The 26,615-nt window shown below is 38.7% G+C and overlaps 1 protein-coding gene across 1 annotated transcript; it reads right to left on the minus strand.

Moving 5' to 3' along the window:
• Window positions 1-1,408: 1,408 nt before the first annotated feature.
• On the minus strand, window positions 1,409-25,072 carry LOC134658659 (poly(A) polymerase type 3). Its single transcript, XM_063514311.1, has 14 exons — window positions 24,918-25,072; window positions 23,299-23,512; window positions 19,103-19,332; window positions 18,574-18,681; window positions 16,982-17,093; window positions 14,679-14,837; window positions 13,342-13,553; window positions 11,972-12,092; window positions 9,940-10,116; window positions 9,007-9,114; window positions 8,375-8,421; window positions 7,657-7,818; window positions 5,701-5,853; window positions 1,409-1,573 (listed from the first exon to the last, which is right to left on the minus strand). The coding sequence occupies exons 2-14, from the start codon at window positions 23,405-23,407 to the stop codon at window positions 1,409-1,411; spliced, it is 1,863 nt and encodes a 620-aa protein (XP_063370381.1). The 5' UTR covers window positions 23,408-23,512; window positions 24,918-25,072.
• Window positions 25,073-26,615: the final 1,543 nt, after the last annotated feature.

Genomic DNA, 26,615 nt, shown 5'->3' on the forward strand with positions numbered 1-26,615 from the left:
ATCGGTAGTCATAGATTGAGGCGTAACGGCCTAAATCGTTACGCGATACGTTACGTTAGATCGATAAAAATAACACCATACCTAGAGCGCATCGAACGCTACACGTAGGGGTTTAGCGGAGCCCGGGCCCCTTAAAGCCCGGGCCCCTTAAATAGCAGTATTTGGACACAGATAGGGTGCCAAATAGTTAGATCACTCGGTCACATAACCAGGGGGGTGTCACTCCGCAGTTTAGGTACATTTGTCCGGCGCGCCCATCGGACAGGCGTATGGCAGTGGGCTGCCGCTCGGCGCGCACGATAGTCGTGTCACGCGGCGCTCGCGCAAAATACACAATGGCTTCGAAACTTACTTCCGTGAGAATCAGACATACTATCTCCGGATAAAAAATGTATGTTTACATAATCAACGTTTGTAATTCCTACATATTTATCTTAAAAATAATAAATCAGTGGGTATTAAGTCAATTTTTTTATTCGGTAGACTAAAATGACATTTCATAGTATGAAATGACACATGATGTTCATACTATGAAATGTCATTTCAGTCTACCGAATAAAAAAATAGACTTTAGGTATAAAAACTTGTCAAGTGATAACCCCGTGCCGACACTCACAGCTCGGTCATAAAACTGCGGCGCGCAAAGGAGATTCACGGTTCGTGCGCGGTTATAAGTTTCAATTTTGCTTGCAGGCGGCGATATAGGTGTAATTTTATACCTAAATCTGACTTTTGTGAAGGAGTGAATTTCCTGTACGGTAGTACTATTAGTTATTCTGTGACATAACACTGGTTAGCACTGCACTGCACTGTAAGCACTGCACTGCACTGTAAGCACTTCACAGCGGGGCCCGGGCCGCAGTGTGTCGCTTGGCTTGGGCGGGGCCGCTTCCGTAGATCAACCGGCGGCGCCACTCCTCGTACTGCTACGTGCAGGCGATGCTGGGCCCCGCCCCGCTCGCCGCCGGGGACGAGCCGGGGGCGGGGGCGGGGGGGCGGGGGCCGCGGGGGCGACTGTCACGTGCGACGCGTCATAGTGTACCTTGTCGGAATGCACGAATGATATTGGGCTGACAGTCAGTCTTTGGCAGTTAAAGGGTTTGTTGTTTTTTCTAATTTGTTCGGGGGCGAGCCGGGGGCGGGGCGGGGGCGGGGGCGGGCATAAAAATAACACCATACCTAGAGCGCACCGAACGCTACACGTGGGAGCTCAGCGGAGCCCGGGCTCCTCAAATAGCAGTATTTGGACACAGATAGGGTGCCAAATAGTTAGATCACTCGGTCACAACACTGGTTAGCACTGCACTGCACTGTGAGCACTTCACAGCGGGGCCCGGGCCGCAGTGTGCCGCTTGGCCTGGTTGGGGCCGCTTCCGTAGATGAACCGGCGGCGCCACTCCTCGTACTGCTACGTGCAGGCGATGCTTGGCCCCGCCCCGCTCGCCGCCGGGGGCGAGCCGGAGGCGGGGGCGGGGGCAGCGGGGGCGGGGGCGGGGGCAGAGTTCAGGTTGAGCTCGTACACGTTGGACGAGTTGGAGTCGTCGTTGTAGGACAGGATGCTCACTTCGTCCGTCTGTGGGAAAATGAGGTGTGGTTAGTTTGTTTCACGGCTTATTTAAGGCTTCGTCCCACGGGCGCGTGAGCGGGGCGCGAGTTTTATATCACTCACGCGCCGCCCGGAAAACGCGCCTGTGTGACGAAGCCTTTATGATGTAACTAATAGTACTACCGTACAGAAAATTCACTCCTTCACAAAAGTCAGATTTAGGTATAAAATTACACCTATATCGCCGCCTACAAGCAAAATTGAAACTTATAACCGCGCACGAACCGTGAATCTCCTTTGCGCGCCACAGTTTTATGACCGAGCTGTGAGTGTCGGCACGGGGTTATCACTTGACAAGTTTTTATACCTATACCCACTGATTTATTATTTTTAAGATAAATATGTAGGAATTACAAACGTTGATTATGTAAACCTACATTTTTTATCCGGAGATAGTATGTCTGATTCTCACGGAAGTAAGTTTCGAAGCCATTGTGTATTTTCAATTTTGCGCGAGCGCCGCGTGACGCGACTATCGTGCGCGCCGAGCGGCAGCCCACTGCCATACGCCTGTCCGATGGGCGCGCCGGCCAAATGTACCTAAACTGCGGAGTGACACCCCCCTCATTTTGTTCTGTTTTTCCTTTCTAGACTGTATCGTGTACCTTGTTTGTATAATACTTAGGGCTTGCAATTCGAATATTCGAATATTCGAATTTGTCGAATATTCGACCTGTTTTGATATTCGAATATTCGGCCGCTCAGGTTTCGAATATTCGAATATTTTTTATTACTATAAAAAAATCTATGTAATCCGCTGTAGTTACAGTTTCTGTGTGTTTTCCGGGTATTTACAGTGAATGAGGAACGGTAGGTACCCAAATACGAAGGAAATAATATTTTTAGTGTATTCCTCTCGATAGACTTCGTGAATACAGTGAAACCTAACTCAATTTAAAAGAAAACGAAATCAAAAAGTATGTTATTTTTACGGTGCGTAAGTTTTAAGTTAAAGGGTCATTCTGTTTATTCAGTACAAGCGTACGTTAAGCGAATTTTTGAAGTCTAAACCTTGCCACTTATCGCAATTCTCAAATTTAATCATACCAAACCTGCCCAACTTGGTAATCTAACCATGCACCTTTAGCTGACGAATAATCCACCCAGTACTCAAATAACTTTTTCCCTTAAATATTCCAATATTATATAATTAGCCGACCATTAGGAATAATAACTTGCCAAAACAAATAAAGTCAATAAAGATTCAAAATACAATAAAATTAAAGGCCTTTTTACAGGCCTCTGAGTGATTACAAGTTAATTTATATCGGAAAATAATTACCTACTAAAAAAAACCCGGTCAAGTGCGAGTCGGACTCGCGCACGGAGGGTTCCGCAACATCAACAAAAAATAGAGCAAAACAAGCAAAAAAACGGTCACCCATCCAAGTACTGACCCCGCCCGACGTTGCTTAACTTCGGTCAAAAATCACGTTTGTTGAATGGGAGCCCCACTTAAATCTTTATTTTATTCTGTTTTTAGTATTTGTTGTTATAGCAGCAAAGAAATACATCATCTGTGAAAATTTCAACTGTCTAGCTATCACGGTTCGTGAGATACAGCCTGGTGACAGACGGACGGACGGACGGACGGACAGCGGAGTCTTAGTAATAGGGTCCCGTTTTTACCCTTTGGGTACGGAACCCTAAAAATATCTTACATACCTAGGTGTTTGGATGGTTAAAGTTATATTATTTCACGCAACGACGCATTTACAATAAGTTTTATCTAGAAATATTAAATACGTCTAATTTTGGCGTTTTACTTGTTTTTATAAATGTGGGCATCTTATAGTAGGATGATAAAATCTAGTCAATTAAGTGGATTTCTGCCAAAATATCCTTAGTTTTAGCAATCTGTGAAAAAAGCTTTTGAATAAAACGATAATAAACCGATTTCTCGTTCTTTTTCTTATTTTTTATAATATTCGAATAATTATTCGAATATTCGAATACGTCGTCAGAAAAAGTCGAATATTCGAATATCTGAAAGTTTCGAATATTTGCAAGCCCTAATAATACTGTCTATTATAAATTTCATAGCGTATTAGTCCGCTGTAATGCTGTGTAAATTTTATGAATTAATAAAATAAAAAAATAAAAAAAATTCTTTAGATGTGTAATGTCTGGGACATAATATTCAAATAAGGTAAACATACTGGTACTCAACACAGTCTCAGTACATGTTGAAACTTAAGTCATTGTCAATAGAGGTGACGGCAGGGTGTCATCTATTGGGCATTGGCATGTCGAGTACTAGTACGTTTACCTTATAATACGAGATCAAAATAATAAACAAGTTTTTGTTGTTGTGGTGTCTCCAAAGGTGCATTAGGGCCTTCACAAGGTGCACGCTTTTCTGTCTTGGCCTCGTTCCAACTCATGTGATCATAAAAATGTTTAAAAGAAAATTGATCATCATGAAACGAGGCCTTCTTAAAGCTCAATCGATTGATCAACAAGACAGACCTTTACCCAGCAACACTAAAATCGAAAAAAAAAAAAACAACGGGTTGCACTCCGGGAGTGCCGATAGAAGTAAAAACTCACCTCACTATGTTACCGACGCCCGGTAACACGATACATACATTTAGCGGAGGTATTCTATTTATTTATTATATATTATTATCATTCTCAAATAAGATCACACTTTTTCATTGACATGTTTATTTACATACTATAGGTAAAGAGTGTGTAAAAAGGTAAGTTTAAGGTTTTGAAAAGGAGTCCGCAACATAAATGTCAAATAACATCGAGTTTTTATTTATTGATTTAAATGCCATCTAAATTATGAGCATACCCCGCAACGGAGCTAGCAAAACCGTAGCATATGACAGTTTTGTGTCAGGGTTGGCGATTCTGATGAACCATTTTGCTTTAACTTTATTGTATGTAAGATTAATAAAATTGATCGAGAACCTTGTTGACCCTCTTCCGATATAACCCGGTTTAATTTACTGTCAAAATAATATAAATTAACAGGTCAATGTCAATATTAGATGCGTTTCAATGTATCTGTTATTTTGTTTATAAAATCACGTTTTTTTACGCATTTCTTTCAAATATTAACATGGAATTTTCACTGCTTGAAAATATTGGTGTGTTTGAAAACAAAGAAAAAATATTTTTTGTACTTTAGTTTATGCGTAGTAGTGATAACCCTGACGTACAATTGCTACAGATTTGCTAGCTCGGTTGCGAGGTATGATTATGAGTGGCCACCTTACGGGGCTTACGGTCACGTGATCGCCTTACGATGTCTCGAGTTTATCATTTTTTCCCCGCCTCAAAAAGTGCCCAGCGCTGCTAAAGAAGTTTTCACTTCAATAAAAAAAAAGCGACCAAGTGCGAGTCGGACTCGTCCATGAAGGGTTCCGTATTTAGGCGATTTATGACGTATTAAAAAAAAACTACTTACTAGATCTCGTTCAAACCAATTTTCGGTGGAAGTTTACACATCAGTAATGTACATCATATATTTTTTTTAGTTTTATCATTCTGTTATTTTAGAAGTTACAGGGGGGGGGGGGACACACATTTTACCACTTTGGAAGTGTCTCTCGCGCAAACTATTCAGTTTAGAAAAAAATTATATTAGAAACCTCAATATCATTTTTGAAGACCTATCCATAGATACCCCACACGTATAGGTTTGATGAAAAAAAAAATTTTGAGTTTCAGTTCTAAGTATAGGGAACCCCAAAAATTTATTGTTTTTTTTTTCTATTTTTGTGTGAAAATCTTAATGCGGTTCACAGAATACATCTACTTACCAAGTTTCAACAGTATAGTTCTTATAGTTTCGGAGAAAAGTGACTGTGACATACACGGACAGACGGACAGACAGACGGACAGACAGACAGACAGACATGACCAAATATCAAATATCAACATTTATTCAGCAAATAGGCCACAAGGGCACTTTTACACGTCAATATGGAATTTACATACAGCAAAAAAAAAACACATCAATAATTATAAAATACAACTAAGCCGTAAATATCAAATCAAACTAACATAGAGATGACGAATCTATAAGGGTTCCGTTTTTTGCCATTCGGCTACGGAACCCTAAAAATGTGTTATAAACTTACGCTGCTCTCTGACAATCTCTTAGTCTTCTTAGGCGCCGGTTTGACGGGCTGCGCGTCAGGCTTGCGTTTAGTTCCTGACGCTGTACGCTCGCGCTTGACCAGTAACGACGCTGACAGATACTGGTGGAGTTGCTTGCGTCGCACGTGCCGCACCTGGGGAGCATTCGTTTCATTGTTGATTTTATTGTAATTGTTAAGCCTAGCAAAGCACGGTAATTTGTTAAACTGCGACCGACCGATCTCAAGGGTCCAGTCTGAAAACCAGCGCTAGGCCCTCTGCTTGGAGTGCTTGGCATATGCTGAGATTGGAGCCCATTGCCCAATCATTCTTATATTATTATAATTACCTATCTTTTTAATTAATTTGAACCTATTTTAGTATTTAAGTTTTATATATTGTACTTAGTTGATAAGGATTTTTTTTCGTGGCAATAAATATTTTTCTGATTCTGATTCTGATTAGATCGGCCGACCGGTCTGGCCTAGTGGGTAGTGACCCTGCCTGCTAAGCCGATGGTCCTGGGTTCGAATCCCGGTAAGGGCATTTATTTGTGTGATGAACACTAATATTTGTTCCGGAGTCATGGATGTTTTCTATGTATATAAGTATGTATTTATCTATATAAGCATGTATATCGTCGCCTAGTACCCATAGTACAAGCTTTGCTTAGTTTGGGGCTAGGTTGATCTGTGTAAGATGTCCCCCAATATTTATATTTATAAAAAGATATAAGATAGTTTATTCAAGTAGGCATAATTACAATACGCTTATGAACGTCAAATAAAGCTAGGTAGACCGGCTCCAACCCTACACCTCTGCTCCGAGATTTCAATCCCCCCTCAATTGGAGGAGGGTATCCCAATATGGGACCGGAAACAATCTCGGCGGGACACATCTTTAAAAAAAATTACATCTTATAATTAACATGCATTACGAGAAAATAAGTAAAAAAATACAATTTAAATTACTATAGAATTCATGCAATTATACACATAAGGTATAATAGAAATTTGATTTTGATCCGCCTGACCATGCATCCAAATCCACTGACCGTCCCATTACTTAAACCAGACTATATCAGGCGACTTAAAAGAGCTGATGTGCTGGATATTTAAGGAATTAGGGAATACTGTATCATTCTGGAAACATCATACTTCCTTGAACCAATCTGATTATATATTGCGACTGATCGCAGATATTATAAAAGAAAAAAAAAGATCCGCTTGTTAAGGCACGCTTTTCATGAAAGTAATATATCTAAAACAAACGTTAGACTTACTAAAAACACCTCTATAGCCATGCCTTCTCTCAGCGTACGTGAGGTCTACGTTTAGGTCCATCCTCTCAAACTTTACACTCAAAGGAAGCATAACTTACCTCAATAGCCATGCCTTCTCTCCGCATCTTAGTGTTCTCTGCTTGATAATGCACGCTCTTCGTGAAAGTCGATATGTCGTACGTGAGGTCTACGTTTAGGTTCATCCTCTCAAACTTTACACTAATAAGGAAGGATAACTCACCTCAATAGTCATACCTTCTCTCAGCATATTAGTGTTCTCTGCTTGGTAGTGCACGCTCTTCGTGAAATTGGATATGTCGTACGTGAGGTCTACGTTTAGGGTCATCCTCTCAAACTTTACACTCTAATAAGGAAGGATAACTCACCTCAATAGCCATGCCTTCTCTCAGCATATTAGTGTTCTCTGCTTGGTAGTGCACGCTCTTCGTGAAATTGGATATGTCGTACGTGAGGTCTACGTTTAGGGTCATCCTCTCAAACTTTACACTCTAATAAGGAAGGATAACTCACCTCAATAGCCATGCCTTCTCTCAGCATATTAGTGTTCTCCGCTTGGTAGTGCACGCTCTTCGTGAAAGTCGATATGTCGTACGTGAGGTCTACGTTTAGGTTCATCCTCTCAAACTTTACACTCTAATAAGGAAGGATAACTCACCTCAATAGCCATGCCTTCTCTCAGCATATTAGTGTTCTCTGCTTGATAATGCACGCTCTTCGTGAAAGTCGATATGTCGTACGTGAGGTCTACGTTGAGGTTGGTCTTCTCAAACACGAGACCGATGAACCACATGGAACAGTGGTTCGCTAGTACTTCACCCTGGAAATTTGACAAATATATCAACCGCTTATTTATAAAACTTGTAAATGTCTGTAAAGTTTTGTCTCTTTCTAAGAAACACTGTCAAAAAGGCATAGAGATAAATGATTCTTAGTGGTTCATATTTAAATATATGACAGACGTTTACAAACACCGTTAATATGTATTTATAATTTGAAAATACATTGAAAGTCCCCTCTGATAAGTGCAAATTTATTAGAGTGTACTTTCAATGGTAAACAAGGTGTGTATTTTAACCTTTTGGACGCCAATGACCGATATATCCGCACCGTAGGTTCAACGCCAAAGACCAATTAATCGGTCACAGACCACAGAGCAACATCGACCTACGTGCATATACATAAAGTTCAACTTCAGTTTTGACACTTCAATGATGTGGCGTCTGAGTGACAGCTTTTGTGTTTGACACGGCTTGGAAAAGGTTAACACTTTTGATGCCTGTTTATTAAATTTGATTTACAAAAATACTAGATCTGAATAGTTCATTATTTTAATTATGGCCTTAATCTTAAAATAAAAATAATGTTTGACTTACATTTTCATTCTTTTTGACTTCAGTACCAGGATCTGGGATTGGTGCACCTGAAATAGAAATGTTATATTTTTTACTCTAACTCTATCAATTATTCTTGACTTTTATTATTTAAAACAAAGTTCAAATATCTCTATTATTCGTATAGAGAAGAGAAACTCTCCTAAAGATCGGTTTTCCTAGGATAGCGGTGCCGTCATATAGCGGCCGTCTCCATACTAAATAATACGGCTAAATATGGATGTCGTAGTATTTGTATGGAGAAACGAGATTCCGCTATCGGAGGAAACCAAAGCTTTAAATAAATAAATAAATAAATATTGGGGGACATCTTACACAGATCAACCTAGCCCCAAACTAAGCAAAGCTTGTACTATGGGTACTAGGCGACGATATACATACTTATATAGATAAATACATACTTATATACATAGAAAACATCCATGACTCCGGAACAAATATTAGTGTTTATCACACAAATAAATGCCCTTACCGGGATTCGAACCCAGGACCATCGGCTTAGCAGGCAGGGTCACTACCCACTAGGCCAGACCGGTCGTCAAATAAAATTTAAATTTAAATAGTTTTTGTAATTTGGTGAGAATTAAATACGAGTGCAGTATAGAAGAGCTTACCAGGCGGCAAGGCGAGAGGCTGCCCGTTGTTGATATTCAGTGGCACTGAATTGTAACACTCCGGGTTGACATGCGCGATGGTTATGTGTTGGTTTCTTTCTAGGGTTGCTGTAATAAAAAAATAAGAATATATTATATGTTTCCTGATGCAACAGACGACATTTCGTTTGTTACACGCATTGATTCTTTATTCTTTATGTGCCATATGCCCTGCCCTATGCCAAAACACTGTCATAGTCATATACATAAATATCTCTAGGATCTTTATTTATCTTTACATAGGTAGAGATTAAAAAAAAAATCCTGATACTATACTAATTTACATAGGTAGTTTTTGAAGCAAACTACTAGGTAGAAGTAATCTGAATAAAAGTTGCATGCCAGATTTGAGGGACATCATTGGTGTCGTTTTCGAGGTTTTTGACCGAAAACCCTAAAAACGACAACAATCCTTGAATAAAATAAATTTTCGATACAAGATTTTATCGCCGAGTGTACTTATCTTTAAACTAGTCATCTGTAACATGAGTTTAATAAGCTCAAACTCGATTATTTTGCTATAGTGTTCCTAAAGATCGGTTTTCCTAGGATAGCGGTGCCGTCATATAGCGGCCGTCTCCATACTAAATAATACGGCTAACTATGGATGTCGTAGTATTTGTATGGAGACGGCCGCTATATGACGGGACCGCTTTCGGAGGAAACCAAAGCTTTACTTCCTATGGCTACCTTAATCTACAGAATTAAATTGGTAACTCGCAAACTAAATTAAAACTTAGAGCCGTAAACAGTTTTAAAGTAATAGTTAATCGTTTTTAGTAATAAAGTTGTTTTTGCATGTTATTATCTTGTATTTTTAATGCCATGTATGTTGTGGGTATGAATAAAGAAATTATCTATCTATTTACATGAGATATACAATAAAAATCTTACTTATGAGATGTCTGACCCGACTCTCGACCAGCCCGCACCACTGCAGCTGGTCGTCCTTGTTGGCTGAAGAGGCGAGCAGCACTATGAAGTGCTTGTAGCGCGCGAAGAAGTTGGGCGCTTCGAATAGACGCTCCCAACCGCATTTTGAGAGCATTATCTCGTCTGTTATTGCGAGGCCTGAAAAAACGGTTAAATATAAAACCTGAAATCTGCCCTAGTAGCACGGTAGCATTTTTATCGTTTATCACCATGCCTGTCACGTTCTAACAAGTATGTAAGTGCGAAAGTGGCGGGCATAATCATAATCATTTACACATAAAAAGGGTTTTACATACAGGTGTTATAAAGTTACATTTCCAAGCCTTTTTAGCTGTTTTTGACAGCATGCAAATGGGTCCTTATAATACATTAAATTTGTACTACATACGACTACCTTAAATTAACTTAATTACTTACTACATTAACTTAAATTATACTAAAATAGAAAGCACAATAAATTAACTTTACAATATACACATAGTCCCAGCCATTGATAATAAAATAATTGAGTATGCCATGGTAATAAAACTAATAAAATATTAATAATATAAATTTGACATAGTGATAGTCGATAAAAATGGAACCGTGCTGAGCCCGCTGTGTCGAAACATCGGTAAATAAAGGTAATAAAATAAATTCGCGATAGACCCGTCTATAAATGTGAGTTAATATGTGTTCAAAACGCGAAAGTTTTAAATATTATAGTTTAAAAACTGAAATAGGGTCGGCCTCCACCACTGAAGGGCTTCATCACTTTTTTCTTTCGTATATATTATGTAAATGATATATATTTCAGTTTATACCTGGGAGACCAAATCTTAGCTAAAAAATAAGTTACAATACTCGTAATAATAAAGACAAACCTCCATTTTTCTCTGGGCAACAGCCAGCAAAGGATACAATTTAATTGAACCTTCATGCATATAACGTTTTATCAATTTTTCGTCTCGTTTCGTCGTTTCGTTTTATCGTTTTTTTCCGTCTCGTTTCGTTTTATCCAGTTCACTATCGCGTCTAAAATAGTCCGGTCCAAAGGACGAAATTTGTTTTATGTATTTACAGTTTTTAGGGTTCCGTACCCAAAGGGTAAAAGCGGGACCCTATTACTAAGACTCCGCTGTCCGTCCGTCCGTCCGTCTGTCACCAGGCTGTATCTCACGAACCGTCATAGCTAGACAGTTGAAATTTTCACAGATGATGTATTTTTGTTGCCGCTATAACAACAAATACTAAAAACAGAATAAAATAAAGATTTAAGTGGGGCTCCCATACAACAAACGTGATTTTTGACCGAAGTTAAGCAACGTCGGGCGGGGTCAGTACTTGGATGGGTGACCGTTTTTTTGCTTGTTTTGTTCTATTTTTTGTTGATGGTGCGGAACCCTCCGTGCGCGAGTCCGACTCGCACTTGGCCGGTTTTTAGGGTTCCGTAGCCAAATGGCAAAAAACGGAACCCTTATAGATTCGTCATGTCTGTCCGTCTGTCTGTCCGTCCGTATGTCACAGCCACTTTTCTCCGAAACTATAAGAACTATACTGTTGAAACTTGGTAAGTAAATGTATTCTGTGAACCGCATTAAGATTTTCACACAAAAATAGAAAAAAAAACAATAAATTTTTGGGGTTCCCCATACTTCGAACTGAAACTCAAAAATTTTTTTTTCATCAAACCCATACGTGTGGGATATCTATGGATAGGTCTTCAAAAATGATATTGAGGTTTCTAATATCATTTTTTTCTAAACTGAATAGTTTGCGCGAGAGACACTTCCAAAGTGGTAAAATGTGTGTCCCCCCCCCCTGTAACTTCTAAAATAAGAGAATGATAAAACTAAAAAAAATATATGATGTACATTACCATATAAACTTCCACCGAAAATTGGTTTGAACGAGATCTAGTAAGTAGTTTTTTTTTTATACGTCATAAATCGCCTAAATACGGAACCCTTCATGGGCGAGTCCGACTCGCACTTGGCCGGTTTTTTTTACGTACCCAGTCTGAATTCCTCCATGATGACTGTCCTTGTTGAGGCAGACACGTTGAAGGTGGAATTCTGTTGCGGATAAGCGGGGGTGATGATTGGCATTAGGTGGAACCGGTCTGACACGTTTACCTTTTAACAAAAATTGATTATTAGTTATACCACTTTTTTACGAACGCGACGTGCCAATGTGAACCTTGTCGGAATGCACGAAGGTTGATATTCGGCTGTAGCCGTGCGACCTTTTTGTCAAAAAGTTGTCCTGTCTCTCGTAATTACAGCGGTTGCATACGAACCGCAAACTAGTCTTGATATGATGTTCAAGACAATTCTTTTAAAGATAGTTGGTCAAACCAATTTGTCAGTAAATAAGAACCAAAAAAACTATACTCATAATTTTCTTTTGGGTGCTAGTACTAGCGTAAGACAAATATTGTACGATTATCTTTATGTTTAAAATGAGACAGTCCTTTGACTATAGTAAGGGAATTGAGACGGTAGCTATCTTGACTGGCTTGAGGGTTACGGTGACCAATGGAGACGCCAGTTCGAAACCGGCCTTGGGCACTTAAGCACAGAATAAATAATAGTACTAGGTACAGAAGACTCACTCTCTAACAAAACGCGTCTGTTACGATCAGCACAGATATGGCCGCTAGGTGGCGACAGCGCCACGCGCGGCTTATGGCTAGCCACCAAAATTGGTGTGGAACGGATGTACTTTTAGCTACCTGTAGCAAAGCGACGAAATCGCGGAGTGAGACACGCCTGACTTAAGGCCTAATCGATGTGGGTGGACTGAGCTGAAGCACAAAACAGATACAGTACAGAAGTCAATCTACATACAAAGTGCGCTCGAGCAACGCACACATAGACACTGTTCACAGACACGATATCTCGGACCGGTTGGGACCAGTGCGAGCGCGAGTGTCAACCGCTTGAGACACGCGTCTGTGAACTTTTTTGTGCAATAATGGAGAAACAAAAAAAAAAAGTTATTATAACTGTTCAGTGGACGGTTGTTTAAATTCAACATTAAACGGTGAATTATCGTTTTTTAAGCTACCAGTTGTTTCAGAGAGGTAAGTAGGTATCTGCTTGTATTTCGGTGGTCCGTTTTAACGTTAAACAGAACGTTAGGTAGGTAGGTAAGCACCCCGCCCCGGCCACTACTAGATACGAGTGCCACTAGCTACCACGATAGTTTTTTGTGCATAAATCATAGTTGACAACCCTAGAGCGACCGCTGAGCGTAGGTATGAAAAGTGAAGTACACACATGTAATTGACTTCTGTACTGTATCTATTTTGTGGCTGAAGCGAGGCTGTGTTGTTGAAGTTAGCGTGGAGCTTACGAAAGCTTGCTGGTTAGGATAACTTACCCTCGGATCCCACACCGGGAAGCCCAGGTTGACACTATCAGGCTGTTTCAGCAGAACGGGCTGAGGCCACTTCCACTGGCTAAAGACCAGGAAGAACTTGTGTAGCAATGTCGCTGGCAGCGCGTTCGGGTAGAGTTGGCAAGTGCGGGCGACTAGCATCGCCCAGGATACGCCGCCGAGGTAACCCAGCGTGTTCGAGTAGATGCCGTGACCTGATGACAAATAGGATTAAGTTTAATGGAATGATCAAGCAGTGACGTTTTACACAACTTCGACACCCGCCCGCTATCTTCAGTAACCCGTGAACAAGATGCATGTAACCGAGTCGAAATATCGGGAGCTCGATAACAATACTAAAGGTAATCACGGTTCATATCCCGGTCGATATAAGTCTAGTGACGTCTAGAGTTCGAAGCATGGCTTCTAAAAAGTATATCTGGACTTTTGGGCGAAATATAAATTGTCAATTAATTTTCGGAAAAGGATTACATTGTAAAGATTAGAAACCTGTCGAGAATAGGAAGCGTGTCTGAACTATAGGCAACACATTAACCACCTGTTTATTGGCTATGAAGTAGTAGTGTCAAGTTTAAGTTCCCTATTTAGGCCACTAGGCAATAGACTCTTAAACGCGCAGAGAAATATTCGCGAACAGTAGAAAGCAGCGCAGGCGGCCCTTGTTTATTCGCGTGACGTATCAATGTCAAGTTTCTTATTTACTAGCGACCCGCCCCGGCTTTGCACGGGTTAACAAATTATACATAAACCTTCCTCTTGACTCACTCGATCTATTAAAAAAACTGCATCAAAATCCGTTGCGTAGTTAGATCTAAGCATACATAGGGACAGACAGACAGCGACTTTGTTTTATACTATGTAGTGAAACCCCTAGGTGCCACACCAACGCGTAAAGGAGTGTACGTAGCATGCAGCAAAGGATCCCCCTGTTTATTTTCGTGAAATATCCATATCAAAGGTGTGTGTACAGATAACCTAATCAATAGGGTATTTTCCTACTAGTCAAATCAGCTTCTTTTTTAGAACTGTCAAAACGATTTGCTTATATGGAATTTATATGAAACATTACACAGTGACATCACGGTCAACTCACCTACTTTTTATATTTCTATCCGATTTATTAAATAGAACTTGTGTTCAAAAATTACCGCTATCTATGTTTTTCTAGTAATTATCTGATGCTTTATTTCATGCATGGTGTGAAATAATTTATTTTATATACAGTCAAATACCCTATTATGACCCAATCCTCTTGTATAATGAGAAGAAACCTGGGTCCACTTGCCCAGCAGTGGGACATATGTAGAGTATAGACTCACGCTTGGCCCACAGTTTAATGGCGCGCAGAGTCAACCGGAAGTTGTCGATGTTGGGTACGAGTCGAAGGATCTCGTCGGTCACGCGACATCCGTTCAGCGAGCGGACGCATTTCTGGTCCAGGTTCTTGAGGAGCATGTCGTCTCGAAGGTCGAAGGAATCTGGAAATTTCTTTTTATTGAGAAGCATGCGGTCTCGAAGGTCGAAGGAACCTGGAAATTTCTTTTTATTATTTTGAGTTCCAAATCCTGTTCCTTAAGCTTTGGATTCCTCCGAAAACGGTGCCGTCATATGACGGCCGTCATATAGCGGCAGCAAAAGACGGCCGTCTTTACGGTGGCGACATGTGGAAAGTACCACGGCGTCATAACACACCGTCATCCACCAAGGTCAAAGCGGCAAATTTGAAAAATGTAGGCGCGATGGGATAACGTCCCATAGAAAATTTTAATTTCGCACCTTTTCCTACTGACAAGATTTGCTTGATCATCTATAATTTACTTGGAGGATGAAATATCATCAGAAGAGGAAAATAATCGTAGTACGGAATCATTTATTCAAATCTCGTGTCATTTATTCAAAATGGCGTCACCGCTATCTAATAAAACGTTCACGAAACTATCGACAAGGTCATGACGGCCGTCACCTTACGTTACGTTGACAATCAACGTAACGTAACGCCGTCTAGGAAACCGCGCCATCTTGTTTACATAGACAACGTTCTAGTGACGTCAGTCAACGCTATATAGCGGCCGTAATATGACGGCACCGTTTTCGGAGGAATCCAAAGCTTAAGGCCTGAGTGGACGCTCGAGTTGGGCGTGCGGCGTGCATGTTAAACAAATGCGCACGTATAGGAGCGGCCTTAGTGCACGCTGCTCACATCACAAGTGAGCCCACAGCCACGCTGCACGCGTCGCCGAGCGAGCGTCCACTCAGGCCTTACACTTAGCATGGGCATAGAGAAAAAAATACATAGAGTGCTCACTCCATACATCAGTTCAGACTATTAATTTCAGTGTCTACATCTAGCATCCAGTAGCGGAACTATCAGTACTGCTACTTGACAATAGATGTAGCACCGACGGGAAAGTCTTATCTCAACAGCATAAGACTTTCCGGTCGGTGCTACATCTATTGTCAAGTAGCAGTACTATTAGTTCCGCTACTCGATGCTAGATGCTAATAGTCTTTTTGGTACTAAAACTGATGTATGGAGTGAGCACTCTATGTATTTTTTTCTCTATGGCATGGGATAAAGATTAAAGACTCTCTTGATTTAACAAGTCAAAAAGATACAAAAGAAATTATCTGTTGACGAATAAGGCGAATATGCTGTGATAAATTAAACCTTAAATAGCCAGCAACAAACTGTCTGTTTTTCTTGAGCTTTAATAATTATCTACAGTCGCCATAAGATATATCGGAGCGGCTAAGGCGCTCACAAATATATGAACACGCCTCTATTGCCAGGGCGTTAGAGTGCGTCAGATATTGTGAACGCCTGTACAATATAATTTAATAATTAACATATTTAAGAGTACAATTAGTATGGCAGCACACCTAAAGTAGTGCTTCCAAACCCGAGGCTGTAGGTTCAATCAAACCCCAGATCATACTGAGTTTCTTGAAACTCATTTACGAAATCATTTAAGTCCCACAACCACAGACAAGACATCCTCCAGACTGAGCATAGCGCTACCCCCTCTGCCACAAATATATGGTAGTTTTACTCCATTTTCGACTAAAAGTGTCTTTGTGTGACGTCCGTGTCTTTGAACGGACCAATCACGGCACGGGACTCGCTCACCTCGTCCCCCCGTATTTTTGGCAGCATCGGTTTCATGAAATAATTGCTCTAAACTCCGTCTAGAGGATTCCTAGTCTATGCCCACAACGAAGGAAAACATCGTTAGAAAATCGGATTATTCCCAATAAAACCTAATTTTCTCTTAGCGTTGGAACGTTTTCGTAAAGGGTGGATCAACTATTTCTTGTTGTTATTCTGTCCGGTCAGCCAAGAGACAATAGTAGCATAGTTTGTTAGAAGACATTGTACACCACCATCTTCTGACACGCTTGGTAGACGACCCTCAATGGAAAGGGTTTATAAGTATCACCAAAAAGCGTGTTTGGTGAGTTTAAATGCATAAAAATCAGGTTTTAAAGAGTGACCCAGGAGAACGTAACCATGGCAACGAGTGACAAGAAAAAGTTGATTCACCCTAAAAGCCAATTATTAAGACAGCCAGACCCTTGGGTCCTTTAGGCTACAACCGGTTAAGAACTAAGGATTTCGAGTTACCTGGTATCTCCTTGAGAGCGAGCCGGGCGAATAGCAGATCTATCTCAATACCGTTAAAGTTCATTTTGATGACTGGCACAAAAGCGTCTTCGACCGCGCGCAAGTCCCGAACCTGTGTAGTAAATAAGACGTTCACGATACGATATACAATGAGAATTTTTCTAACACATTGAAATACTGCAATTAATATTATAGTTCGTTTTTTTAGCATTAGAAATAAGGTAAACAATCTTGATGTGTCTTTTAATTGAAAAACACATTTTAAAAATAAGTTACGGTAAATATGTAACAATTATGAATCTAATACGATCTTTTATTGGCAAGGTGCGCAGTCGGTGGAGGGGGAATTGGCGCTGATAGTCACAAACACAGGTAATCTTATGGAATGTCTGACATTAGTACTAGCGGCAGCCGCTTGAACTAATTTTACTCCATAAGATTTAACGTAGAAAGTCTGCAATATGAGAGCAGCACCAGTCGTGCACCTAACGAATAGTCTTCTGCTTTCATAAGTAATAGTTATTGATTTTTAAAAAGTGTTTTTCAATTAAAAGACATGTCAAAATCGCTTACCTTCTTTCAAGTTCTTTCTAATGCTAAAAAAACGAACTATAGGAACATATTGACATTTAGGTACATAGATGTTTCTGAAAAAAAAAATTCGTCTACGCTTTCTTTGCAAATCTCATCATAATCATCATCTTTATCAACTGCTTAAGAATTCTAAGATCATTATTGGTTTAATTTAAACCTTGACACGAAATGAGTTAGTCAACGAATATGTATTTGTATAATAAATATCATTTGATATATTCCAGTTGCTATCCGGTGGTAGAAAACATCGTCCGAAAACTATCTTTGCCCAACAGTGGGACGTATATTGTTTAAGGTTCCGTCACACAGGCGCATGAGCGGGGCGCGCCGCTTTTACATATAAAATGCTCACGCGCCGCCCGGAAAACGCGCCTTGTGCGAAGGAGCCTTTAGTAAGTGAAGTTATGATGTAGTAAGTACAGGGTGGCCAACTTAGAGGTATACAACTTTTTTTGCCGCCATTTTATTTTGGCGGTAAATATGACAGTTATTGCATGAAAATTAGTTTGTGTAGATACGGCAAATTTATTATGGAGCGTTTTACGACGGAACAACGTGTTTTAATCATTAAAAACAATAGAAACATTAAAAATAACGTTTCCCGGTCGATTAATTTCGAGAAACGGTGACATTGACTGGCCCCCAAGATCGCCTGATTTAACAGCTCCTGACTTTTTTTCTGTGGGGCTATCTAAAGGGACGTGTCTATGCTAATAGGCCAACGAACCTTCAGCAATTAAAACAAAATATTCGAAACACTGTCGCTGAGATAACGCCAGAAATGTGTGAAAAAGTGATGAAAAACGCGATGAAAAGGGTTCGCATCTGCCATGCTGCTAGAGGTGGACATTTGTCTGACATTATTTTCCATGTGTAATTGCTGACCCTACATATTATATTTAACAAGGAATACTTAATATTTTTTATGTTTTATAGAATAAAATTTCAAAAATAAAGTGTATACCTCTTATTTGGCCACCCTGTAGTTAAGTACTGACCTGTGGCTGCTGGCGTAAGAGTTCGTAGAAGGACTGGAAATAGTCTGTCCGGTCAATGTGTCGCGGCGCCACGCAGAGCGCGTCGATATCAGCGCCGCGGTGGTGGACCTGTGCAATTACATAAGTTAATGGTTATATTATTGTCTTGGGTGAGACTTGAACTCACGGCCTCTGGATCGATACTCCAGCGCTCTGCCATCTGAGCCATCAAGACTATTCAAGACCTCATCCATAGCCAGCAAATCTTTCCACCATATGAGCTACCATAAGAGCGTTACACTTCTTAAACGGCTACCGGAGTTCCAAGTCATATTGGAAATTCACCTGTTATTTACAATGCTTGCCATATTTCACGCTTGAAATGCAGGGAATCCTAGTTCAGGCACATGTAAACCATTACTATTTTTAAGTCTTTGTTTTATATGAATGTAACCACGAATTATGTGTTTTTACACGACTGCCCAAACAAAAAGAGTGTATTGTTTTCAGCGTTATATTTAAGTATTTATAATAAATTATGTTTACTTACCCCAAGTCTATAGGATCCGAACGTGTATATATTCCCACCAACAGTATCAGCAACAGTTGGCGGCATATTCTTCCTCATACTCTCCTCCCGTATCCACTGCCTCACGAGCCTGTGTAGCGCTCCAAGCACTTCCATCCGGTGGTCCATTTCAGCATCCGACTCGAAAACTCCGAACGGTATTAGGGCTTCCTTCAGCTCATTCGTCTTTTCGATGTCGATCGGTTTTGGACCTACAATACAAATGTAAATGTGCTACAAAGTACAGCAAGTAATAAAATATAAACGTCTACCTCTACCCTGCACTAGCGCCATGTTCTTATTGTCAGTGTTCGAAATTATCCAGATAATTAGTCTTTGATAATTATCGCGATAGTTATCCGATAAATATCGGATAATTATCCCAAGTATGGATGGTGCTATATTTATTTTCTTTGAATTCTTTGATAGTAAAAACTAATTGGACGTTTATTGCTATTTTTTTTATTTATTATCAAATCGATAATTATCAGGCATAAAAATCACGATAATTATCAAGATAACTGTCATTGATAATTATCCCCTAATTATCCCGATCCCTGCCTATTGCTGCTCATTTCTGTTTTTTTATAATTTTACATTTTTGATAAACGTTTTGGCCCTAAATTAAACAGAGGATAACAAGAGCAAAATCACGGAATGAATGAGTTATGAACGACTTTGCAAAAAAAACAGAATTGGTAAGGTTTCTTTACTTGGAATAAATTTCGCAAAGTTCTTGCGATATAATGTTTGTTACGACTACGCAGTTACGACTTCACGATAAAAATAGCGTATTTTACAAAAAATAAGACTTTATTTGATTGTCTGAGATTTTGTGATCTTGTGATCAGGAATAAAATATTAAAATCCTTCGGTTTCTCCTGAGCACCCAGCACGAAGACGCTATTATTTTTATATTATTTAGTATTAGTATTTAATATTATTTGTATACAAACAGGCATGGAAACAGATGGCGGAGAATTTTACCCTCAGAGGATCACATATCATGAATATGTAACAACTGAAAATATCTCTTAAAACGCTCTTTTTCTTTGAGAAAAAAAGCTTAGATCACTTCACCTTATACAACAAAGTCCTTCGCCGCGTCTATCTGTTTGTGTGTATGTATGTTCGCGATAAACTCAATAACTACTGAACGGATTTTCATGCGTTTTTCACCTGTCAATAGAGTGATTCTTGAGAAATGTTTAAGTACATAATTTGTTAAAGTTTTGTGTAACCCGTGAGAAGCCGGGGCAGGTCGCTAGTAAAGTAGTAAATAAATAAAAAATAACAGACAGCAAAATGTTTCATCTGGTCAATACGAAAATGATGTATAATTCATTAATCAAATAATAACATATGCTACCTATAGATTTACATAATCCTCTGTACTACAAGTTTGATAAGAGCGTTTATCAATCCTGACCTTATTAAGAGTGTAGCTGCAGTTATAATTTGTATAAACCAGTTTCACTTAGTTATTAAAAGGAAGTAATACATTCCTGTTCTCTGACCAGAGTAGATTTATTTTGAGTAAGCTATCTTGCAATAAAATATCGTGCGACGCGCAAAAACAGGGTGTTAGGTAATAAACAAAAATTGGTAAACCTTATTGCAAGGACATAAGATCCAAAGATGGTAAATTAACTCGATTAACTTCAAACTCGGATAAATCCAGTCTACCCTCTTGGGAAATATCTACCGGATCTACCCTATTAGAGTCTGTGCTTTCGCACAGAAGAAGTCGTAGAGAAGAGTTGTGGAATGTATTGGGCCCCATACATTCCACGACTCTTCTCTTTCCAAACAAACTCTAGTCCTATTACCTTTTCTTAACCTCTTAAGACCCACCATAGAAAGTTTTCAAATTTTTAATTTGTATCTTGTTCTATTAGTAAATTGGAACGAATTTCGCTAGTTTTAAAACGCAATGAAACAAAAGAAAAACTGTTTAATTTGTTTCATGAATGGTTCAAATTAGATTGCAACGAATATGTATGGAGATAGTCAATTTACATCTTTGGCGGTCGTGTATAGTGTTGCTGTACACGTCACAATGTCTACCCATATCTCCAGATCAGCAAGGACAAGCGATCACTGTATCCTATTATAATAGATGAGAACGTTACTAAACGTTCGTAGATAGGTTACTGTGTTTATTCCTTACTCTGTAAAAGGGGACGCAAAATATTCGTTTGAATGGGGTCATAACACCCTCCCGTATATGGAATCTTGCATTGCAATGTCAGATGCAAGGCTAGGCAACGAACAAAACGACTTATTTAAGGACAAACCAGTTGGTTGAGGTCAACTGTTATTATCCCTTTTATGTATAAGCCAAAATTGCTCAGACGCTTGTTTAATATCGCGAAAAAAATTCAGAGGGCCTACCGCGAAAAACGAAATTTCATTATCTGCCTCTCTATGCATGTCTCTTCCATAAGGGGTCATCCATTAATTACATCACAAGAATTTCTAGGTTTTTTGACCCCTCCCCCCCTCATTGTCACACTTGGTCACATTTGGCAAACCCCTCCGCCCTGGTGTGACGTCACATTTTTTTAACGAAATCGGCAAATCGAATGAAGTAGGTTGTACAATGTACCTATTATTAATATTTTACCAAAATATTTTTGAAAAAAGAAATATTAGCAATTTTATATCCCAAAATTGATTAGGAACGAAAATTAAACGAATAAAAATGATTATCTTTCCAAAAATTTGTTATTTAACTGTACAGCGAATTAAGTATTTTAAATAAGTTAAATTGACGTCACAAAGTTTGTGACTCCCCCCTCCCCCTGTCACAACATGTCACATTTTCTTGACCCCCTCCCCCCCATAAACGTGTGATGTAATTAATGGATGACCCCTAATCGTGCGATAGAGAGGCAGATAGCGAAATTTAGATTTTCGATTTTCGGAGTAGGCCTTCAGATATATTGCGCTTTTTGTTGTGCAAAATATTATTGTAATGTTACTTGCGTGTATGTCTCAATTTACTAAATAAACTGTAATGTTTTGTTAATTAGGTAGTTTAGTTTCCTCTTCATACGACTAGTGCAATGAATGACAACATTTTCACAAGCAGCCCACTTGTATAATTCGGTTGATGCCACACTATCCATCTATCCACTCCAGACATATCAATGTAAAAAAGGAGTCCGGAATTGGTTAAATAATTTAAACTATGAGCAAACAGAGTTATTATTACATTCTAATACTCGGTAATAGATATAAATTAAATTCATCTTATAATTTTATTGATAATTAATCAACATACTTATACCTATCATTAACACACGGTCTCTCACACACGCACATATATATATACACACACACACACACATTATTAATATAGGTAATTTAACATAACACGTAACAAAGCCTAACCTATTATTTTCCTAATGTTAAAACAAAACTTTCCTACTATATACTAAAATAATTATTACCACTATATAAAGTACTCTCAGATTATTACATTACATTGAATTGTTAACTGTTGTTACTTTAGTCTAATTATATGTTTTAATGTATTACTTTCTGTACCTACATAATTGACGAGTATTCTATTGGTTTGTATACCCTTAACTTGCTTATGGAAGAGCGGGGTCTCCTGTCACAAGTATTGATATACTTACTAGGAGGTCCCAACCCTTTCTAAATTTGTTACACAATAATGACTGTGACCAATAAACGATTTTTTTTTATTATATAAATAAACTAGCGACCCGCCCCGGCTTCGCACAGGTTAACAAATTATACATAAACCACTCTATCTATTTAAAAAAAACCGCATCAAAATCCGTTGCGTAGTTTTAAAGATCTAAGCATACAGACAGACAGACAGGGAAGCGACTTTGTTTTATACTATGTAGTGATTTTAGTCATAGGTATTAAATTTCGTGTTTAAGTAGGTAGGTACTTTAATACAGTTATATTATAAACATATTCCTATAGAGTCTGTTCGGAAAGAGAAGAGTTGTGGAATGTATTGGGCTCCATACATTTCACGACTCTTCTCTTTTCACACATACTCTACCTATAATTTGAAAGGGCACAATTATAAACAAAAATAACCCTAAAAAAATCTTGTCCCCTAAAATTTGTTGGAAATCATCATTTTACACAAACTTGTGGGCCAACGGTAGCAACTAATATCTGTGGGTACGAACCTGCCATGGAAATCGCTGAGGTCATCCCCAGCGTCTTCAAATTCTGCTGGTTCTGATGCTCATTGGACTTGGGCTGGTTGGTGTGCGAGTACTGCGGTGCGGGCCACATCTTGTCTAATTAACGTTGAACTTATCGTAAAGTAGGCTTAAGCTAGGTGGGACATTGAGGGCTCTCCTCGAGGGTGACTGTTGGGGCAGCGCCCGGGTTAACTACCTGAAATAAATTCTATGATGTAAGTTCATTATCAATTTTTTGCTTATTTTTAGACAATAAAAGTATTTTAGAGCACAATTACTTCTGTCAGACCAGTAAATTATGATGAGCTAACTTTAATTGAAGTTTAGTGTCATCATCTATATCTAAGAGCTATGCTCTTGTTGGTGGAGTAATCGCCACTCTTCTCTTTGCTGGGCCAGCCTTTTAACTCCTTCATACGACACGACAGAAACTCTTGTTATGTCAAAAAAAATATTTGGCTGAGATACATGATCCTGGGCTTTCCTCTGCGTCTTTTAACCTTAATCTTGCCCGGGTAGAGGTCAACAAATGGAGGACCGTAGTCCGGATCCAGACCGCAACAACAACAACAACATTAACAGATTGCAATGGTTATTGCATTTTTAAAACTGGACCCCTGAAGAAACTATTGGTGACATGCCAGGGACAAGTTAATCATTATTAACCAAGTATGGGGTACCTTTTGCCTGCCAATGTTACATTTAAAACAATTAACACCATGAAGGCATATAAACTAGTTTTTATGGAATAACTAAAGTGCTATTTGGGGTTGTGACACAAGCCATGACCTACAAATTAACACTTATGAAGCAAAGTGACTGCATACCTACAATGGAAGCATTATTAGTGTTGAAGCAATGTATGAAATACTATTACTTGTTTTGTGGTTGTTGGCTACAGTACAACAACTCTATTATCATATAGCTATATAAGTAAGTAATTGTGATAGAAAAAGCAATGTGTTATTGTGGCTATTGCTCTCTTATCAAAACAAGGACATTAGAACTCAGTAAATAAACAAATCTGATCTGACTAATGTTAACGTACACGCCATGTAGTCGATGACTTTTGTTAATTGGTATATTCTAACGTTCATCCATAACGGATTAAGAAAATCTATTGTAATATTGGCATGTTATGGTCTTTAGAAAGTATTTCGTAGAAACAAACCTACGACGACACCAAACATAATAAAGTTCATTCACCTGTTTTTTATTGCCACGAGCTACAGTTAATACAATTATAAACTACAACGATGGTACTGTATGAAAAATAAATCAATTACCGGATAACAATAAAAAAACACGAGATCTTTCCCGAGAAATCGACAAGATGACAAGAATTGCGAATGTGCCCTTTTGTTAACACGAGTAGCAAATACGCATTTAAGGTCACAACTTATGTAAATAATAGATTTACATAACAAATTTATCGTATTGAAGACAACAGACTGAACAAAAACAAAGATCATAATCTTAAACTTATATTTAGAGATGCTTACAAAGAAAGCACAAGAAAACCTCACGTTGCGCTAAATGGATGGTTATAATAACTGTATTCTACATTATGTTGCACCGTGTAAAGGTTGTTTAACACTCACCAATTAACTAAATCATGCGTTTATCTTCACAATTACGAAAACATAATCAATTGAACTCATAATAATACAAAGAAATAAACATTAATTTCCAAACAAGCGCCCAACAGTCGCCAACAACAAGGCAGCCATCTTTAAATGGCGTTGACAAATGCTGCCGTCACAAAAAAAAAATAGTGTTACCCGCTTTCAGGTGATTGCGTTTAATTTAACTTATTGCAAGTTGTTATAGTCTGTCAAGCCATTTCCGTCAGTAGAAAAAAGCGGCAAAATATAAATAAATGAACATTTTCGCGTCTTTTTCTACTAACAAAGTTGTTTGACAGACTAAAAGTTCATGTGCATGTGTAGTAAAAGAATCAAGCATTTTATATAAAGTAAAAAAAACGAACATATAATAAAAAAGACATCTCCAAATAACATTAACTATAGATGGTCAAACCAATTTGTCAGTAAATAGGAACAAAAAAAACTATACTCATCCTTTTCTTTTGGGTGCTCGTACTAGTCGTACTACTCGTACTAGTGTAAGACAAAGATAGTATGACTCTCTCCATCTAAAGTCTATTTTTTTATTCGGTAGACTGAAATGACAGTTCATAGTATGAACATAAAAATATGTCATTTCATACTATAAAATGTCATTTTAGTCTACCGAATAAAATAAAAAAAAGGCGCGAAATTCAAATTTTCTATGGGACGATATCCCTTCGCGCCTACTTTTTTCAAATTTGCCGCCTTTTTCTACTGTTACAGGTAGTTACTATACTTGGTCAACCAAATCTTGTCAGTAAAAAAAGGCGCGAAATTCAAATTTTCTATAGGACAATATCCCTTGGCGCCTACATTATTCAAATTTGCCGCCTTTTTCTACTGACAAGATTTGGTTGACCATCTATATTAATATAGTTTGTCAAAGGACTGACTGTCTCATTTCAAACATAGACAGAGAGAATCGTACTATCTTTGTCTTACACTAGTACTAGCAACCAAAAGAAAAGGATGAGTATAGTTTTTTATATTCTTATTTACTGACAAATTGGTTTGACCAACTACATTTAAAATATTCGAAATTCATATAAAAGGCGCAAAAAATAATAAAGTTAGAAAAATGTAAAATCAAAACGCAAAGATACGTTCAAGATGCGTTCATGTGGCGTTCATTCGTTATTTCTGCGCATGCTCCATTGGCAGATTTTTTGACGTATCGTTAAAACTCTGTTGAACTTTTTCACGTATCACTATCTCTTTTATATCGTAAGCAAAAGACAGGGAATGATAGAGAGCCGGTTGATGTTTTCGTGTCAGCCTTGTGCCCATTTACGAGGAGTAGGTAAAATCCGCCATCTTGAGAGTAGATTCAAGAACTGAGGACTTTTAGCGGAGTTATGTGATTATCGTTGACAATTTTACTATTAAATGGACAAATATTTGTCCACCAGGCGTTTTCTTAGCCTCTATAGGAGCCGGTCGCGTTGAAAAAATTGTGTTACGCGTCGGTTTAGAGTTAAAACGCCGAAATCCATGATAGTGTTTATGTGACAGAAGACACCGTAAGCTTTCTAATAGTTTTTTGCGTGTCTATTTCCGTTTTCCATTACAACGATCGCGGGCATACAGCTAAAAGTTAAATAGGATCGGGAATCGCGTCTCAGATCAGTCTAAACGGTTTCGCTATGTATTTTTCTGGCGGAAAATGCG

The sequence above is a fragment of the Cydia amplana genome, chromosome 23 (genome assembly GCF_948474715.1).
Source record: "Cydia amplana chromosome 23, ilCydAmpl1.1, whole genome shotgun sequence".
Taxonomy (NCBI): domain Eukaryota; kingdom Metazoa; phylum Arthropoda; class Insecta; order Lepidoptera; family Tortricidae; genus Cydia; species Cydia amplana.

Excerpts from the sequence above, each read along its gene's own strand:
- LOC134658659 (XM_063514311.1), bottom strand. The coding sequence starts at position 23,407 with ATGTGGCCCGCACCGCAGTACTCGCACACCAACCAGCCCAAGTCCAAT. Across the intron at positions 9,115-9,939 it reads TCGGGTCAGACATCTCATAA|CAACCCTAGAAAGAAACCAA; the intron begins GTAAGATTTTTA and ends TTTTTATTACAG. Across the intron at positions 1,574-5,700 it reads AGAGATTGTCAGAGAGCAGC|ACGGACGAAGTGAGCATCCT; the intron begins GTAAGTTTATAA and ends ATTTTCCCACAG.